At 37.4% G+C, this 20,633-nt stretch overlaps 1 protein-coding gene across 1 annotated transcript; it reads right to left on the bottom strand.

Annotated features, from left to right (window-relative positions):
• Positions 1-106: 106 nt before the first annotated feature.
• LOC126378441 (actin-like protein 6B) lies at positions 107-20,540 on the bottom strand. The gene is made up of 9 exons (XM_050026803.1): positions 20,221-20,540; positions 19,049-19,200; positions 18,094-18,201; positions 16,838-16,956; positions 16,265-16,382; positions 15,596-15,727; positions 2,896-3,046; positions 1,667-1,867; positions 107-712 (listed from the first exon to the last, which is right to left on the bottom strand). Exons 1-9 carry the CDS (start codon positions 20,420-20,422, stop codon positions 609-611), a joined length of 1,287 nt encoding a protein of 428 aa, XP_049882760.1. The 5' UTR covers positions 20,423-20,540; the 3' UTR covers positions 107-608.
• Between the last annotated feature and the right edge of the window lie 93 nt (positions 20,541-20,633).

Raw genomic sequence — 20,633 nt, 5'->3', positions numbered from 1 at the left:
GGACTATGTTAGATTAAAAAGGGTTAGGTTAAGATCAAGCTATAACGGAATATACTTTTCACATATAAGTTGGATGTTTATAAAGATAAATAAAAAACAATAAGAATCTTGTACTTAATAATACATTTATTTCTCAGTGCACAATACAAAATTCATTCATTTTCAATACACACTTTCTCTTATCACTCGATTCATACAACTCAATACAAATATTATATTCCAGGGTTGATCATGTAATCAATTACAAAAAATAGCGAAATCAATTCGTTACCTCCTGAATGCTTTTCTGATCTTTTACTGTAGGAATTTACTGTACTATTTGCGCTCTAGCATGGTAAAAATTTTGTATGGAAATAACGCGATATGACGTTACCTAAAAAGCGGTCAAACTCACAAAATTGGACATTTGAAAACAAGTCAAAAAGAAAAATGAGAATGATTTTTGATCATCTTAGACTGGCTTCTATTTCTAGATTAACATTATATATCTTCGACTCAGTAAAATACCTAAATTCTTCCTTTTACACTAGGTTGTACTTTATATTTCACTCCTGCTGTCTAAGCGTTATGCTAGTGCGCAAATAGAACACGATATAATTTCCTCTCAGTTAAGGGCATTTCCTCTCAAGTTGTCCCTTGCCTCCCTCGTCGTACTCCTGGGAGGATATCCACATCTGCTGGAAGGAGCCTATCGACGCTAGGATTGATCCACCTGTCAAAAAAACATTTTTTTTTCTTATTGTATAGTACGGCCAAGTAGTTAATGCGTGCGGCAAAATTACAATAAGTCATGTAAAAACAGATAAAAAATATAAGTAGTTTGCATTTTTTTTAATAACGCCTCATTGGAATATGTAGCATGCTACTGGTGCTAATTCCTGTAAATACCATCTAATTTTATTTTAAGTTATATCTGTCATTTTCTTATCCGCCGAAAAGGAAAGGGACGGGTAATCGACAAGCATAAAATTTATGGAACACACGTCAATTTTAAGCACAAATCTAAACCAACCGTCTAAAAATTTTACATCCGTCAATAACCCGACACAGTTAAGTAGACAGCACGTCAAACGGATTGCATACCAGCGACGTACCTTTTGATTCGCCTGGGTTATTCATTCATTTACTCATTCTTCCTAAAATTAAGAGCTGTGAATCATCCGTCCCTTTCCTTTTCGAAGGATATGAAAATGACGGATATAACTTAAAATAAAATTAGGCGGTGTCTGCAGGAATCGGGGCCACTTTGGACTTAAAATAATAGAGATAAACTAAAAAAGAAATGCTAAGGGACTTTATCTAAAAAAGGAACAATTTAGAAACGGACACTTTTACATTCTATAAAGGAAAACTTGCTAAGGGACATTTAGATAAATAGATGTTTGCATAAATAAAAAAAAAAACTTGAATTTTGATTGACTTGAATTAGAAATTGTCAACTTATTTGTATTTTTTTAAATATTTTCTTTATAGTTTTTTTTAAATTGAAATTGTTTGTTAGTGACATCGTATCAAGTGGAATTTTTCGTAGCGAAAGTATATACAGGAAATTCCACTTGATATCAACTCAGAATCATCCCTCAAAGTGTTCGTTACGATGTCACTAACGCCCTGTACCCCTATCACATTAGAGCCATGTCTCGGGGCAGCCCAGCGCGCTCCTCACCGATCCAGGCGGCGAACCTCCTCTCGTTGGGCGAGGGCGCGGCGTGCGTCTTGAGGCGGTGCGAGGAGGGCGCCCTTGCCGCCAGCTCGCGCGCCAGGCGCTCCAGCCAGCCGCCCGCGGCCGCGCCGCCGCCGCACGCCACCACGGCGCCCCACAGCGCCGGCCGCGCCTCCGCGTCGCACGCCGCGCACGCCGCGCATACTGACACAAGAACACTCAAATTGGCTACTTTCGTTTTCGGACAAGTATTTTAAAAATTACAATTACTTATTTTCACTAACTTAAAGTCAGACCGAATGTTCTTTTAAAATCCAAATCCCATTGTTTAACTATTGTGTCTGGAAATCTCGGCCTTAGGAGGTTAAGAGCCACACTCTTGTCGGTGTAGCATCCTCCATGCTACTTTTTAGGGTAAAATAAATCAGTGGTTTCCCACTTGCCTTCTGCCCCGCAATACTCTGTTTGTGTTGCTAATTTTATACCTCTTAAAATATTTTATTTTCTAGAATATATGGTCGTAAGGCCCAAAGTCCTTTTAAAATCCAAATCCCATTGTTTAACTATTGTGTCTGGAAATCCGGGCCTTACGATATAATAGAAAAAAAAAACACATTTTTCAAATAATTTAAATTTCGCGCGAAAACGGTTGGTCACGTGATATTTTTCCCGGTGACGACGTCACAGTTCAACAAACAAACAGACTGTCAAACAGTATCACTTGAAACTTGACAGATTAAGTTCAGGTTATTCATTCATTTTAAAATTAACATTTGTCAATCATCAGCCATGAAAAAAAGGCATGACTGTGACTGTTGACAATTGCAACATAAAAATACCTTATAAAAAAAATAATTAATTCTTTACTTTTTAAATTAATTTTATATTCATCGATCTATCTCTTATTGTCGGACGTGTTTGTAACCTTTGTAATTATCTACTTAAACTGAATTATATGCGAAGTGGCAAAACAATCAGCGTTTCTTTACTACAGTCTACGAGTGGTATCTTCTTTCACCCTAAGATTGCCTGGCAGATATTGCTGTTTAGCAATAAGGCCGCCTATTGTGCTTATGTTTTTATTCGTATGTTTATGTCCTTTGTATATGTTGTTGTGCAATAAAGTATTATTGATTGATTGAGTGGTGAAATAATCAAGCCACACACATTTCAACAGTGACAATTATACTCATGAACCGTTCGAAACAGACATATATTATGTATTGACTCACCCAAATGCGGCGCGCCGACGGTCTGCTCGAACAAACACTCGGTCAACTTGAACCGCTCCGGGCCGAAATCCTGGTGGTACCCGCCCGGGAACTCGTAGTGTACCCCGGGAACCGACGCCGCCGTGCGCTCATCATAAGGACTCTCCGATATCTGGGACAAGTTATATGATTATTAAGAAGATACAAATAGGACAGTTATTAAACAGAAACTTTTTTTGTTTGCCGGCCTTTTTTCCCCTTTTGAACGTAGAAAACTATCTCTGGTGCATATATTCATACACATGATACACACACACACACACATACAAGCATTTATAGATTTCATAAGTTCTTTTTAAGAACTTACTACTACTTAGATACTCAAAAAAGGTTATTTTAAGATTAATGATTATTTAGAAAATATTAATACATAGGAATAAATTACTAAATGAGGCACTTTCGAGGCTACGTTACTCAATAACAATGTAAAGATTTTCCTTCGTTTAACCTGGATAACAGACATATGCATCTTTTATCCTTGTTTTCGGGTATAAATGATGATTCATTATTATTCTGTTCAAAATAAAGAGAAGCAATATAGGTACGTTACAACATAATTTTTTTTTTTTATTTAACCAAAAAAAAATTACATATAAATGGAATAATGCAGACATACCAATAAACCGTCTTGGGTTTGTCCTGGCATGCCATCGCTTCATTATATCTTGTTTTAGAAATTGGTTTACTTACTATTTTTAAACAGTGATGTGTTTTATTTCAACAGTTTTTCTTTAACTTTATTTCCATTGTTATTAATTATATTAGTTTTAAGACAACACATATGTCGTGTACATATGTATGTGTGCATGTAGATATGTGTTTGGTTAGACCTACGAGATTCTAAGCCCTCTTGGTGTCGGAATTCTATACATAATGTGATCCAAATATCAAGCAACAATTATTTTTATATATATGCTTCTGTCATTACATTGTATTTTTTTGAATAAGTATGTGTAAATATATAGGTCCAGAGTCCCGAATAATAAGATAATAAAATAAATATAAATAAAAAAAAATTCAAATAAAAAAATAAAACAATAATAATAATATTATTTTACTTTTGGAGAACGTAACCTGGAAAATCCCTCATTGTATAAGATTTTTTTTAAAGAACCTCTAGGGTCTGTGAGGTTTTCTACCGGGTGTGAGGCCTCAGTAATCTCAATTTGTCCAGGCAGAAAAAGGGCGTGTGTGACTTGTAATCAGGAGCAACGTCTTAATGAGTTCAATTCTCGACGCGGACATTATCGAAATCACTAGCAGACTGTCCTTTGTATGGTTAGGACCATACGAACAGGTCGGTAGGGCCAAGTGAGCGTGAAACGCATTCAGGCACACATTGCCGAATATCCATAACTTTACGACACACGGAGCTCCGCGATAGTATATTAAAAGGTCGTCTTGTGCATTACGACAAAATAGATAAAATTGCAGTCTAATAGACATTACCGGTAAAGTGGTTATGGAATTCGAGAAGCAGTAGAGCTATCGTAGTTATCTGTTTGCAGGAGTAGTAGTAAAAGAAGTGGGGTTGAACCGGCGACAGCGGTTCTCATACAAAATGCGCGTTAGGGCCTTACCAACCTCTTTTCTTCTATTCCATGGTTAGGACATTGCAAGTTGAATCACCGATTGTCCGCAAGTATTATATAAGTAAAAAAATATTTAAAATAAATAAAATATAATAACGTTTTATATAGTATATTTTGATTTATTAGTTTTAAAATTATTCACGCTCTGCTGTTTAAGTTACGAGTTACGAGCTCATTTTTTTTATTCCTTATGCGGCTATTCTATGTATGATGTATTTTATTTGTTTCAATACTTGTTTTGTATGTGTGTGTAGTGTATAATTTATTATTACAGTTTCTTTAGATTATGGTTAGGTATATTTTTAGTAAATATGTATTATTTTATATTGACTATTTACCTCGTAGGTTGATAAGTTTTGAGACGGAATAAAACTAAAATATTTTAATAAGTATTACTAAAATACTAACACTAAAATACTAAAATCATATAAATTTATTCAGTGTCCGCTGTTCTTCACCCGTCCAGGCCACACGTCAATGGTGCCACGCACCTTTTCTATAGGAATGCGAGCCGCTTCTTTCACAAGCTCTCGCTTGAGCAAATCCAAATTTGGGTGAGGCTTTCTGTATGCCTTTAGCTCTAATTCAGTCCACAAAGAATAATCCAGAGGGTTCAAATCTGGACTTGACGGTGGCCATTCGTCGACGCTGATGAAGCCGGGTACATTAGTCTCCTTATATCTCTTTAGGGTATAATACACAAGTTGCGGCTTGCTCCTAAGTATTTGATTTCATTAAAAATCTCCATTGGTTTTTTTTCCAGCGTTGAACAGAGAAACTGCGGTCGACCGCAAATCTTTCGTTCGCGCCATTTTTATAATGAATGAAAAAATATAAAAAGAAAACTGCTTAGATATTCTCAACATTCCAAATTCAAAATTTAAAAAGTATTAAAATTATTTGCCAGCACTCTTTAGTAATAATATAAGTTTTTATATCTCGTCTCAAAACTTATGAACACACGAGGTATAAAGTACCTATTTATTATTAGCGTAAAGAGTAAAGTAAAGGAAGAAATAAAGTAAATAAAGTCAGTTTCCTCACGATGTTTTCCTTCACCACTGAGCACGTGATAATCATTTATGATCTAAACATGAATTCGAAAACAAATTCGACAATCATTGGTTTAGGCTTGCGTTGGATTCGAACCTGCGACCTCGAAGTGAGACAAGCGTTCTACCAACTGGGCTACCATGGTTCTCCATAAGGCGACAATGGCCCAGATTCCTGCTGACACCGTCTAATTTTATTTTAAGTTATACCTGTCATTTTCTTATCCACCAAAAAGGAACGATAATAAAAGCTTTCCCATGTGTATAAAAATATTTTTTAATAAATTACCGGATACTTTCAAAGACTGTAAACACAATAAGTTTCGTTTCGCGTAATTGTCGCAGCGTCATGCATTTTTTTTTGCAACTTTTTTATGCAAGCCAATTCTGGAGCGGCAAATTCGCTCTGCAGGAGAAGTCTTCCGCAGTTGGAATGTTGGATTCGTGTCGTTTCATTCTCCTAGTCTGGAACCAGGGTGGTTATAAATGTCACAAAGGACGTGTGTGCCATAACTTTTATACCTGTCGCTTTTGGCCGATAAAAAACTAACTAAAAACACTAAAAAACTAACTAAAATAAAACTAACTAACTAAAATAAAACTAACTAACTAATTAATAACTAACTTAAAATAAAATTAGATGGGGTCTATTAACAGCCTCCGTGGTCTAGTGGTTAGAGCGCTAGGCTCACGATCTGGAGGTCCGGGTTCGATTCCCGATGGGGACATTGTCGAAATCACTTTGTGAGACTGTCCTTTGTTTGGTAAGGACTTTTCAGGCTTGAATCTAATTTTATCGATTGTCCGAAAAAAAGTAAGATGATTCCGTGCTTTGGAGGGCACGTTAAGCCGTTGGTCCCGGCTATTAGCCGTAAAAACACCTCCACCAACCCGCATTGGAGCAGCGTGGTGGAGTATGCTCCATACCCCCTCCGGTTGATTGAGGGGAGGCCTGTGCCCAGCAGTGGGACGTATATAGGCTGTTTATGTTATGTATGTTGGGGTCTATTAGAATCAGCACCAATAATTGTCCATCAGTAAAACATTCTGTAATCTTTTGTTATGCTCTTTATGTGTGCGCCTTTACTAAAGTTCCCCGGCCAATGTATACCCATGGTCAATTGACCGCTTGATTGATATTCGTATTATATTTATAGCTTATTACATTGCGGAGCATGCATAACATCAAATTACTGTTCACGGTGTAGAAGAAATTAAGAGCGGCGACACACGGTAGCTTTTTTCATAAGGTTACCCGTAGCTCTGATATTTGGTATCAAATATTTTCCTCTCAGACGACGCCCTGAGCCGAGGTTCGCGCTCATCTGGTCATCTTTAAAAATAAAAAAAATGTTTTTTTTTTTATTTGTGTGTATCATAAGACCCGAAATACGTGAGGCCAAGATTGAGCTTCGTGTGACGTCACATTTCACAAAATAAACACTATCTGTCAGGTGCTTTTTGGCGGGAAACGGGAACAGGACAGTTGCTTTCTTCATTGAATAATCTAAATAATTAATACGAAGTGGTGTTTTGTGGTTAATGATCGCATTAAGTTAGTCGGAAGACATTCGCGAGTGTTATTATATCGGAGTATTCAATGAACAAAGTGTATCTGCCTATTTTCGCTTCGTGCCAGGAAGCCGCTTCATAACTCGAAAGTTTATGCGGACTTTTGAGTTAATTCGTTTGGGGTTCGGAGTAGGAATCTACTCCGAGGGTGGGGGCTTAGGTTTCATCATCATCATCTTTCATCATTTCATCAATCAAGAAAAAAATACGTAAGACATGGCTGTATGGGCATAGTTCCCTTTGCCTTACCCTTCGGGGAAAACCAAAACAAAAAAAAAACTGTTTGACAGTTTCTTTGTTCGTTGAAACGTGACGTCACTAGCCGAAATGTCACGTGACCAACCGTTTTCGCGCGAAATTTAAAATAATTGAAGAAAAATTATGTTTTTTTCTAATGCTTTATATAAGCATTTTTGTGAAAATAAAATATTTTAAGGGATATAAAATAAGCGCCAGTAATTTTTAAATAACTAAATAAACACAGATCTAAAGGTGATAAAAAACGTTTTCTTTTTTCTATTATACTTCTTTGTGAATTTTAATAAAGAACAATGTAATAATAAGTGCGACGCTTTGTCAAGTTTTTCTATGACGTCACAGGTTGCTTTGTCATACAAATTCCATAGTAATTTCGTGTTTTGATATTTAGTAAAAAGTAACTGATTTAATTAGTTAAACTAGCCTATTATTTCACTTTTTTTTTAATTTTTCTTATAAGACACGACGTTTATCAAAAACATCATAGAAGGGAAGCTAGAAGGAAGGAGAAGAAGGTCGCGAGCTAATGTTGCCAAGTGGAAACACGGCTTAAAGGCGCCGGATGAAAAACCCTACCGTGTATTACCGTTCATAGATAAGCCAGTGGATATAAATAGGTCGTAAACTCGAGAGTCTGTACATTCATTAGGTCAAAATGAAGTCGGCGTCTGTCCTAACTTTTTGGGTTTTGTTAATAGCGTTGATCTATGCTGTCAACGCGTCCGGTTACGACCCCGGTAAGTGCTCATTTCATTCGAGAAAACCATTCTACTAACCTTTCCGTGCATGCTATTAACATTAACAACACGTTTCAAAGCTTAAGCAAAAAACGCCAAAGGATTGCAATGTACCTTTGAATATTAAATAATAAAGATATTTTATCGATATCTCAAAAAATTACAGCATTATACATAAAGGGTGTTAGTGGCTTTGTAACGAAAACTTTGAGGGATGATTCAGGTCATGATTCTCAGTTGATACCAAATGGAATTTACCGTCGCAAAATAATTTTAAAAACACAAAAATGTTCATGAATTTTCCGACAGGAAATTCCACTTGATATCAACTGAGAGACATGGTCTGAATGATCCCCCTCAGTATTCGTTACGATGTCACTAACACTGTATATGAGAGGGGGGTTTAGAAGGCCTCATCAAAGCAATGAGCGACTTTCCAGGTGACGATCCCCAAAAATAATATAGATTGCGTTGTTGATATTTAACGTGAAAATTACCTATTCCCCATTAAATAATTGTTGCGTGATATTTGGATCAGATTGTGTATAGAATTATGTTGCTACCTATATTGCTTCTCTTTATTTTGACCAGAATAATATTCTTCTTCTTGTCGTTTCGATGGCATTCAGATTTTTCAGCCCAAGAAATAAATAAAAAAAACATACTAAATACATACACACATACTACATAACACACACAACATACTTATTACATAAGATACTTATTTAGAATAATATTGAAAATGTAATTGTGCGTGGGTGTAATAAAGACTCCCGAGCCGAGAGTGTCAAGCTGCATTGAGTGACGGATGCGGCAGAGACTTGGTTAGGGGAGCTTCAGCTGGATATATGATCCACGCAGAACTTTTTTTAATTTTGTCTGCCATACGCAATAAAAGGAGTCATCATTTATACTGAGAATCTCTTTCTCAATTCCCGTCACTACATTTACTTTCCCAGCACAAAACTTTATTACACTGTTTCTTATTCTTTATATTAGATAACAGACATATGCATCTTTTATCTTTGTTTTTGAGTATAAATGATGACCCTTGTTACTACACACAGCCTCCTGCAGACTGTCGCGGCAAGGCTGGACGTGGACAGTGCTACTATGCAGCACTGGACCCGCGTCCAACTTGCCAAAAACACTAAATTATATAATTGAATAATTTATTGTAATTTTTACCAACATACATATAAGACTTGTTACTAACAATTGCTATGGGAAAACACCCGAAATAAAGGATTTTTTTTTTATTACGCCCAGGCACAACACATCTTCAATATTATTCTGGTCAAAATAAAGAGAAGCAATATAGGTAGGAACATTATACATAATGTGATCTAAATATCACGCAACAATTATTTGTATATATGCTTCTGCCATTACATTGTATTTTTGAATAATTATGTACACGAGCAATGAGAAAATAGGTGATTTTTACGTTAAAACTTTACAAAGCCATCTATGTTGTTTTTGGGGAAGCCTGGAAAGTCCCACATGGTTGTACCGTGTATATATTATGTAATATTTGGACTGCTGTATTGTGAAAAAATGCTAGTCTATTAACTCGTTGAAAACGCCGTCACACCTCTTAATTAAAATAATTAAATCATAGGTGTTTCATGCTGGTTTGACAGTTGATTAAAGAAATTATTTTAATGGCCATTATTATAATGCACAATAATTTTAATTAATATTGTATTGCTGATTTTTTTTCTTAGATTTCAAATGCATGCAACGCGGTATGTATGTATTTTTCATCGACAAGAAGTTTGCAGATATACAATCTCTTTGCAGTGAAAATTGATGTTTTCTTTTTTTGTCAACTTGTTTTAGTTGGTAAGTGTTTTAAAAAATCAGAAGTGTCATAGAGTTTGTGTAATATTTGCTTTTTTTGACAATAAGTCGTTAGGATGAGAATTTTGTTTGTTTTATTCATGGAAGAATACTTGTTTGAGGTTGTTTTTTTGTCTGTTTTTCATTTTGGTGGGAAATGTTTCTTCTTTCATAGAAATGGCATCAGTCTTTGACTATTCTGCCAATGTCAGTTTTTTTTTTAATTTGTCGGCTGTCTTGGTCTTTTGGGTGGTGTTATGTTTTGTCGTGTCATCTTGGGAAAGGCAAAGGATTTTATTCCTGTCAGCCATGTTTGTTTTTGGCATGAATTCTGAGTTATGGATTTTGGTTCGGTTTTGGGATTGGATATTTTTTTTCTTGTGTTTTTGTGGTTTGTCGGTCAAATGGTGTCGTTGTGGTTGTCTTGGTTAGGATGTCTTCTGTTGTTGTGAGGTTGAAATATGGTTGTCATTTTCTGGTCTATCGGTTGCAATAGGTTGCTATTTCAGTATATTAGTAGTTAGTACGGTTGACCTTGGCTACTATTTACTTAAGTAAGTACGTTGTCGTTATATAAGCCACGCTAGACTGGCAGCACGGTAATAACTCACCTTATCCACGTACAGTTAGTGCTAACAACAGTTATATTAAAAAAAAAAACGTCATAACACATACTAAATCAAGACACAGATTTATGAAGAGCTAGATCACTCTCAAGATTTTTCGTTGGGGTATCGTTGACCGCGGACAATAAAAAAAGAAAAAAAAAAAAAAAAAAAAAAAAAAAAAAAAATTAACAGATATTTGTTTTTGCTAGGTGGATGAGACGCCGGCAACGGACTGCAGCGTGGTCGGAAACAACAGGCACCTTGGACTAATGGGGGTACCCCTTTGGGGGCTCCTTGGTAACATTAACTTGCTGGATCCTCTTGAAGGGTAAAACTGTCATGAGGCCGGAATCCACCAATGCGGAGGCCGTCCGCATGGCCTTCTAATATAGCCTTTAGCATGAGTGCTAAAGTACTTTCTACTGGTAAAAGAATTTTCGAAATCGGTTCAGAAGTTGCGGAGATTACTCCCCCAAACTTTACCTCTACATTAATATAACATAGCAGCGGGCTGAGCACCGTAAGCGCGTGACTCTCTGGCCTCGACATACGTCAACCGTCACTCTCTCACGGTACTGCACAGAGAGAGACAGACGATCGTGCTTACGGTGCTAGGCCCGCTGAGGTGTATATAGTATATACATCCAATTCTCGCATGTAGGGGCGAACCTATTGCCATCGACCGGGCAAATCCCGGAAACCACATGATATCAATTATCTATGAACCAAACATGAATTCAAATTCTTTTTTTATCTCTTCTCCTATCGTGTGGGTTGTGAGGTGGAATACCAGCCTCATCAACCCTGGTCTTTTTTTCTATTAACTTCTCGTCTGCCGGAACGCAGATCTCAACCAGACACAATGTAAAATGTATTGTGTCTGGTATCTCGGCAGTTAAATGGTTAATGTATAGCCAAAAAATATGCGCAAGAGTTTTTGAAAGAATGTCATGTGTTTATCTATCTGCGCTCTAGCATGGTGCGCAGGACAAGATAGAATAAGAAAGATAGAAGAGTACAGCTTTTGCGTAAGAGTGGTGGCATAATCTAATTCATAATGTAAATCCGCATAATGTACATGCGCATAATATTAGTTTGGATTAATCTTCATAACAAGATTGGCATTACGTTATTAAGCATAACTTTTCGGTTCGCGGCCAAATCGGTTAGGTTAGTATGCCGATAACAGGTGCGAATTGAAAAATAATATATTATTATTATTATTTTGTCGTATATGTCTGAAAACTAACATTCGTTTTATAAAATATAACTTTTTAATCAAGCTTTTTAATATACATATGTTTTTTAATTTGTTTTTTTTTTGTGCTTTATTTCCATGTATCCAAGCAAATAAAATTATTCTATTCTATAGTTATGTTTTTTATAGAATTATGCGAATTTACAAAATTTACTAACCATGCCGTGTATACACGTTTTGGGTTTCAATCTAGTTATTACCCACATCTGTAACCTTTTATTTTCTGTTGTGTGTACCTTTTAAATAAATAAAAAAAAAAGAATTACATTATGCTTTATTTATAATTATGCTGATACCTGTAGCCACCATCTAAATGTAAAATTTTGCGAGTTGTTGAAATGTCTGCCTAAAATTTTCGTGTGCTCCATAAATTTTGTGCCTGTCAATCATCCGTCCCTTTCCTTTTCGGCGGATAAGAAAATGACAGGTATAACTTGAAATAAAATTGGGCCGTGTTTGTGTATAAATAAGTCAGGGTCATAGTTATAGGAAATGAAAATAATAGTATTTAACGAAAACATTTCAACTACATCATTTTGTTTTGGACAACATATTTTGTTAGTAAATAACAGATATTTTGATGTTTTGGTTTTCCCCGAAGGGCAAAGCAAAGGGAACTATGCCCATACAGCCATGTCTTATGTATTTTTTTCTAAATGATGAAAGGTGATGACGATGAATGATGAAACCTAAGCCCCCACACTCGGAGCAGACTCCTACTCCGAACCCCAAACGAATTAACTCAAAAGTCCGCATAAGCTTTTGAGTTATAAAGCGGCTTGATGGCACGAAGCGAAAATAGATAGATACACTTTGTTTATTCAATATTCCGATATAATAACACTATCGCGAATGTTTTTCATTATGATCATTAACAACGAAACACCACTTCGTATTAATTATTTAGATTATTCAATGTAGAAAGCAACCGTCCAGTTCCCGCCAAAAAGCCTAAATAATAGCTACTGAGATTTTTTGTTTTGTTTTGGTTTTCCCCGTAAGTCAAGGCAAAGGGAACTATGCCCATACAGCCATGTCTTATATATTTTTTTCTTGTAGATTCTCTCTTCTTTTTAATAGAGACAGACAAAGGAAATGTCCTATTCTGCCAGCTGTCTTACACACCACGCTACAACGCAGAATTCTTCTAAGAACACTTTGAAAGTCATGTTGGATTTTGGTAAAATTCATTTTGGATGGGAGGAAACCCCCTAACATAACCTAAATCCCCTACCCGAGAAATGCGTTTCTGACGTAAGTGACATAACCTGTACTCGGCTGGTTTTCCTTTTGCGTTGGAAGGTCAGACATACAGTCGCTTGTGTAAAAACCTGGACCTGACCAATCTTAGGGTTAGGTAAGCGGACCCTGTGAGAAACGGGATAACGCTAGGGAGACATGGAGTTTGAATGCATACATAAATTCTTTTATTATTGCAGGGATACCAGGATGTGACCGATGCTGGCTTGGAAACCAATACTGAAGAACTACAATCAAGACGCCATCTTTTCGGAACCTAAGTGACGTCACATCCGCTGAGAATAATAGTAATAAAACACTTTATTGCACACAAATTTGATTTGATTTGAAATAAGAATATGAGAATATAAAAAGAATAAATATATTTTTATTTTTTATTTGAGAATATTCTTATTTTAAAAATAAATTGGCATCTTATTGGCACTTTTTGTAGAATTTAAACCCTGTTTATATTCAATCGATTTATAAGTCTTTGAGGTTCACAGGCTTCCTTCTCAATATTAATTTAAAGTACAATTTTTACTAACACAGTTGGCCCGACCATTACAGACGGCGATACGGCTCACCTATCACGTTGGTCTAACAGAAAGCTCGGTGAGGCGTGGGTACTTAGTTCATCTTGCGATGGATGTACAGTCATGAGCAATATCGTACCTACTTTAGAACCCTGTCGCACTATTATATTTAAAATTTAATGAGGCTTACGGTTTAATTTGTCAAAACAGTTAATGTGACATGGTTGCAAAGTGTATACATATTAGTACTCGTGACCGTACCTCTAACTGCCCCAATTGGGATACATTCTTAAGCTTATGTTATGTTTCGTCCAATCTTATCTGAAATGTTTCAAAACCGTGAAAAAATTGATGTCACGCTGTTAATGTAATCTGAAAACTGTAAGTTGCCTTTACATCGCGGAATAGACGAAAGAGGTTGGAAGGGCCAAGTGAGCGCGAAACGCGCGCCATACAAGTATGAGCAAATAGTTCATACTTCAAATTTGCACTCCACTCGTCCGCAAACTTAACGACGCACGGAGCTCCGCGATAGTATATTAAAAGGTCGTCTTGTGCATTATAACCTGGCAGGGCAAAAAATCAAATACCTATCGACTGTCATGCAAGACTCCTTATCACAGGAAAGCGTGCACACATGCGTGCGTGCGCGTGCGTGTGCGTGTGTTGCACTGTCCCGCACCAAAGTGTAATAATGGTGCTAATTCCTGTAAATACCATCTAATTTTATTTTAAGTTATATCTGTCATTTTCTTATCCGCCGAAAAGGAAAGGGACGGGTAATCGACAAGCATAAAATTTATGGAACACACGTCAATTTTAAGCACAAATCTAAACCAACATACATACATACATAAACTCACGCCTATTTCCCACCGGGGTAAGCAGAGACTATAGAATTCCATTTGCTTCGATCCTGACACACTTCTCTTGCTTCCTCCACATTCATCAATCGCTTCATACACGCACGCCGGTTCAGAGTAGATCGTATTGAACCTTTTCTAAGGACATCTCCAATTTGGTCAAACCAACCGTCTAAAAATTTTACCATGTCAATAACCCGACACAGTTAAGTAGACAGCACGTCAAACGGATTGCATACCAGCGACGTACCGTTTGATTCGCACGGGTTATTCATTCATTTACTCATTCTTCCTAAAATTAAGAGCTGTGAATCATCCGTCCCTTTCCTTTTCGACGGATATGAAAATGACGGATATAACTTAAAATAAAATTAGGCGGTGTCTGCAGGAATCGGGGCCATTGTTTCCTATCCACTGGTTGCCTGGAAGAAATTGCTGCTTAGCAATAAGGCCGCCAGATTGTACTGTATCTATCATCATCTGTGTTAATTTGTTTTGTATGTTGTGTGCAATAAAGTATATTTGATTTGATTTGATTTGAAAGCTAACAACCTAGGTATGATCGGCTATTTATCAAAAAAACACTTTTGTATGCAGTATGTTACGAAATGTAGCTAAAAACCTTAGTATGATCGGCTATTTATCAAAAAATACTTATGTATGCAGTATCTTACGAAAACGATAAAATTACAGCCTATCACATAAAATATACATTGCCACTTTACAGTGGCTATGGAATTTGAGAAGGATGCACTCCCATAGTGCGTACAGGGATAATCGCCGGTTGGTGTCGCACAACATTTAGATCAAATTGTCTCTGCCCTCTACGTGTTGGCTTCGGCCCTACCCGACTCACGCCTTCCAAAAGTCCGGGACTCCACAGGCCCGAGATATGGAAATGACATACATAAGTAGTAAGTATTCGTTACATGAGCCATGTCAGTCCTTTAGTAGCTCAATAATGACCCTGACACCAGGGTTGATGAGGTTGGTAATTCACCTCACAACCAACACGATAGAGGAAAACCAGGTTCGCTGATGGATTCACCAGGGGACGATGGGGTCGTTACATCCCTACGCCTTATTATTACTATTATTACTAACCTGGGCGACGCAATGGCAGAAATCCTCGTACTGTCTCTTCAGCATGTACTGCTGCCAGGACGTAGTCAGTCCAGCCGGCAACGTCTTGAGCGTGTAGCGGGCGCGCTCCCGCTCGCGGATCACTTCTTTACTCTACAACATGGCGAATTCGAAAAGTTTATTTATTTATATTACCAGTTTTATACAAATAATAATAATATTTATTGAGTTTTGAGTCACATTTTTTTTTCTGATCCTTTTATCTGCAATCAATCGCTTGCAGCTTTAATCAGATTTGATGCATTGTTATTTATTTGTTAGAAGTATAGCAACCAATGACGCTATCTTCCATAAGTAGTGACCAAGTACATTATAATAATTAAAAATAAATACAAATAACGTCAAACTTATGTAACGTAACGTTAATGGTGGGTTAAGTGTTAAACTTAACACCTTACTCACCTGAGTAAGGTGTTAAGGGTGGGTAAGGTGTTAAGGGTGGGTAAGGTGTTAAGGGTGGGTAAAGTGATAAGGATGGGTAAGGTGATAAGGATGGGTAAGGTGTTAAGGGTGGGTAAGATGTTAAGAGTGGGTAAGGTGTTAAGGGTGGGTAGCTGTTAAGGGTGGGTAATATGTTAAGGATGGGTAAGTTGTTAAGGGTGGGTAAAGTGTAGTGACGTTTATACTTACCGCTATACTATAAACAGGCAGCATTTGTATGTGCATGTTGTTGAGCATGTTCTTCGCTTGTGCGGCCAAGTGGTCGCCGCCAACAGCGGACCGAAATGCAGCGTTCACTAGCGCGTACCTGTAACAACAAAAAAGTTATCCTTCATTTTTTTATTTATTTAAAACAAGGGGGACTTTCCAGGCTATAACATAACAAATACTTTATTGCACAAACAGGAAAAAACAAAATACAAAACAAAAGAGAAATAGAATTGTTCCCCAACAATAAATACAGATGGCGCTGTATAGAGTTGCCTTCGTAACCTTCTAATTTCATGGAGAACAGACATATGCATCTTTTGTCTTTGTTTTTGGGTATAAATGATGACCCTTGTTATTACACCTAGGCACAACTGATAAAGTGAAGCAATATAGATTTTTTCAAAAATATCATTATTCAGTAGGTAACATAGTTACACTTTGAATCGTCAATTTTTACATAACGAACGTCTTATCCGCGTAAAACAAATCAACAATAAGTCACGTCAAAAAAAAAGCCAAGTAGACAGTTATGGAATAAAGTATGTATCTTACCCGTCCACAACGGGTACAGCGGAGGTCTGGCTGGCGCCGGCATCGACTACGAGCGCCGTGGACTTGCCGTTAGCGAACGCCGCCACGACCGCACTCTTCACCAGGAAGAAAGCTGGAGCCTGGAAGGAACAAAACAATAACATATAGGCATTTGCTAGCTAAACGTGATCCACCCTAGACCACTACTACGTATAAAACGGCAACTCTCCGCTCCCCACCAGCGGCTGAGCTAGGTTTACCTCACCCCCCTCGAACATAGTTAAGACTTGAATCGTATGGCGTCAGACGTCACACACACAGATGCGCGTGTACGATAACGTCAATGTGTAGTGTCTGTGTAAAACGAGGTTGTTTGTATGAAGTGTCCGGGGTGTGTCATCAGGTGAGATTGTGGTCAAATGTGATCCTATAGTATTTAAAAAATAATTTAGGACGTATTAAAAGCTCACTACCCACTCGTTACGTTACGTTTAGTAAATGTTATTATTCAGTTCATGATTTTATTGGTGATAGAGATTGTGGTAGACTAAAACGTGATTAACGACTCCCTCGCAATGTTATACGGTATTTTTTTTTATTTTACTTTTGTTTTTCTTTTACGTTTGATGGTAATATTGTGACTTAAAATTGTAAAATTACTTATGACTACATTTTTATCTTATATTCTTTTAAATTTTTATTATGTTAAGTTCATTTATTTTTTGATTCAAAATTCAAAAATTCAAAAATATTTATTTTTCAAAATTGGCTTACAAAGTTAGCGCTTTTTGAACGTCAAACATAATTAAATTACATATTATGTAACTAGCTGTAAAACTACTACCACATCGGAATCTGTAACGCTGAGGGAAAGACGTGGCCAGAAAACCTCCCAGCACAGGGCCCTATTGATTGCTTGTTAAACTTATTTTTTACCATTCTATTTCAGTATTTCGAACACAATTCTTGTAATTGTTATGTGAATAAATACTCATACTCATACTCTTGCGTCATGGATATTATTGAGCCGCCAAAGGCCCCTGACATGGCTCATGTAACAACTACTAACATCAGTAAGTAGTAACCGGGGCCAACGGCTGAAAATGCCTTCCGAATCACGGATCACCTTACTTTCGGTCAATCGGGTGATCAGCCTGTGATGATGATGTGATCTGGCCGATTTCGGCTACGGCGACTGCTTCAACGTCGTAACCAAACTAGGGGTCACAAAATGTTTTTTTTTTTGTATGCATTGATGCATGATGATATATCCTTACCTGGTACTTCTCTAAGAGCAGTTCAGCGAGCTTCTCCCTCGCTGGTCTCTGTGTCCACACCGCCTCCGTAAACAGCGCTGGGTGGTGCTCCGAGGGGGAACGGATCACCTGCAAATTTGATAGTGTTTTATCTAACATCACAAACCACAGGCCTCCCCTCTATCAAAAGGGGGGAAGGGGGAATAATAATCTGTCTCGCTCGCGGCCACGCCGGCGGGGTCAGTATCGTGGGTCTGAAGTGTTTGTTGTCGCGAGCTGCTTGGCCACCTCTATGGCTAGAGTAATCGGGTCGTCAGGATCGTACATTCCGTCTTTCGGGCGCCGATACTTTTCTGTACCGTTCCTAAGCGGGATGTATTCGGAAGCATCGGAAGCAGACTCGAAAAAACGTTTAAATTTTAATTTGAGATGGGCAATACCCTACATCAATTTCAAAGACTCTTATTTAACTAAACACGTAGAACAGATTTGCAATGGTGAAATAAAAAAAAAACATTCTTAAATACTGACAGTCCCCTGTGTAGTGCATCCCTTCATAAGTGATAAACTATGAGGCTGGCATTACCACCAAGAGTGAAGCCTCGAAAAAAATTTTTTTTTTTTGTCGTTTTTCTTATTTTGTGACCACTTGCAATCGGTCTGAAGACCATAAGCAGGTCTGTTCCTTCATTTCATCAGTCGGGTGAGGAGCATTTGGATTCATCAATCTCAACACTCCTTATTAGAAGCCAATCCTCTTTTGCACAATTGCAGGATCTGGTGTCTTTTAAGCCGTGACCTTGTCTGGCGAAAAAAATTAGATAAAAAACCCTTCGACACAAAGGTCTTATCTAGAGATTTTCATGCATCTCTGTTTCTTGCTAATGTTCATTTGATAATGAATATCCACCCACTGCTGGGTACAGGCCTCCTCTTTTTAACACCACCCTTTCCAGTCCTGTGCAAGTCAACAAACCTTAGCGTAACAGTAATCAAGCATCTTCTCAAACAGGTCCCAGTTGTCGACTTGTCCATCCTTCATGTACGTCTGCACCTCCATGCCGGGCCGTGGCACGTGCAGTTCTGTCACGTCGATGTAGTGACGCAACTCGTTGCCTGTTTTGTTGCCTGCGATCAGACAAGTTATTGTGTATATTTGGAAAATATATACACATACATAAACTCATAGCTATTCCCATTATGTATATATTACAAAAGTCACAGACGTAACCAAAACAGTGAGAAGACTTAAGTGGCAGTGGACCGGACACATGATGAGATCTAAAACTAACAAATGGACAAAAGACATCACGGAATGGTACCTCAGAGACAGCAAAAAGCAAAGAGGGAGGCCAATTTTTTTTTTTACTGTTCTCATACATATTATTTTATTACTGATATATTGTTATTATTTTTTTTGTACAATTTTCGACACAATGTAAAAATTGTTCAAAAATAAATAAACTTGAAACTTGAATCAAAAGATGGGAGGACGACCTACCTAAGGGGTGGAGACAATACACACACAATAGAGCAGATTGGCGCATGATGGAGGAGGCCTATGTCTCAGGACAGCCCGATTAGAATAAGTACTACTTATAATAAACCTATGTAAAGTAGAACTGTATATCGGTGAATAAATGCTATTTTTATTTTATTATTCCCGTCTTCTTCTCTTACTAATGTGTCATCAAAGGCCCTAACAGTTCATGTAACAACTATACTTAAGTAAATAGTAATAGTGGTACCAACTGCCCAATGTGCCCTTCAAAGGACCGATCATTCTTACTTTCAAACAATCTGTCAAGAAGCAAAAAACAAGCTTGCAATGGCCTGGATTCGAACCTGGAATCTCCAGATCATGACCCCAACCCTCAACCACTGGAACACAGAAGTCGTTAGGAATCTTTCAAGACAGACGTAATTCATTTTGTTTTCCTCTGAATATTATTGTAACCTAAAAATATTTGAAAAGTGTTTTATGATATTTAATCCTTCGTATTAATGCTATAAGTGCTCAGTAAGAACATTTCTAAAAAGAGTGCGACAGAAACTTTTATCTACTCAAGGCTCGACGACGCAAAAAAAGCGTAAAATGATAAAAATACCGCTCTACATTTTTAAGTAAAGAGTCATGAAATAACTTACCGCTTTGAGTGATATTGCCATCAGGGACTTTTTCCTCAGGATCTGGGATGTGAGTAGCAGGACCAACTCCTACCACTGCTGGTATATCCGCTTTTGGAGTATCTTCTTGAGCATACCCAACCCTCAACGAATGGTGGCCCGGATCAAACACTAACGCGCCTATCTCATCGCCTCCATACAACATGCCGTTAGGCCCACTCATATTAAACCTAATTCAACTATATTTGTCTTATAAATAAATGTAATATTAACGTTTTTCTTAGAAAAAGCGGCACAGAAATTGTTGTTGTTAAGTGACAAATGATAATTTTGTTTGGTTAGCAGTGTTGCCAACTTTATTTTTACCAGCCCACCAAATGCGGCCGTGCAAACCACCAGAAACCACTAAAACTGAGCGGTCTCTCAAACCACCA

The sequence above is a fragment of the Pectinophora gossypiella genome, chromosome 26, assembly GCF_024362695.1.
Source record: "Pectinophora gossypiella chromosome 26, ilPecGoss1.1, whole genome shotgun sequence".
Classification (NCBI taxonomy): Eukaryota; Metazoa; Arthropoda; class Insecta; order Lepidoptera; family Gelechiidae; genus Pectinophora; species Pectinophora gossypiella.
Note: the sequence above shows the minus strand (reverse complement) of the source record. Positions and strands in the feature narration are given on the sequence as shown.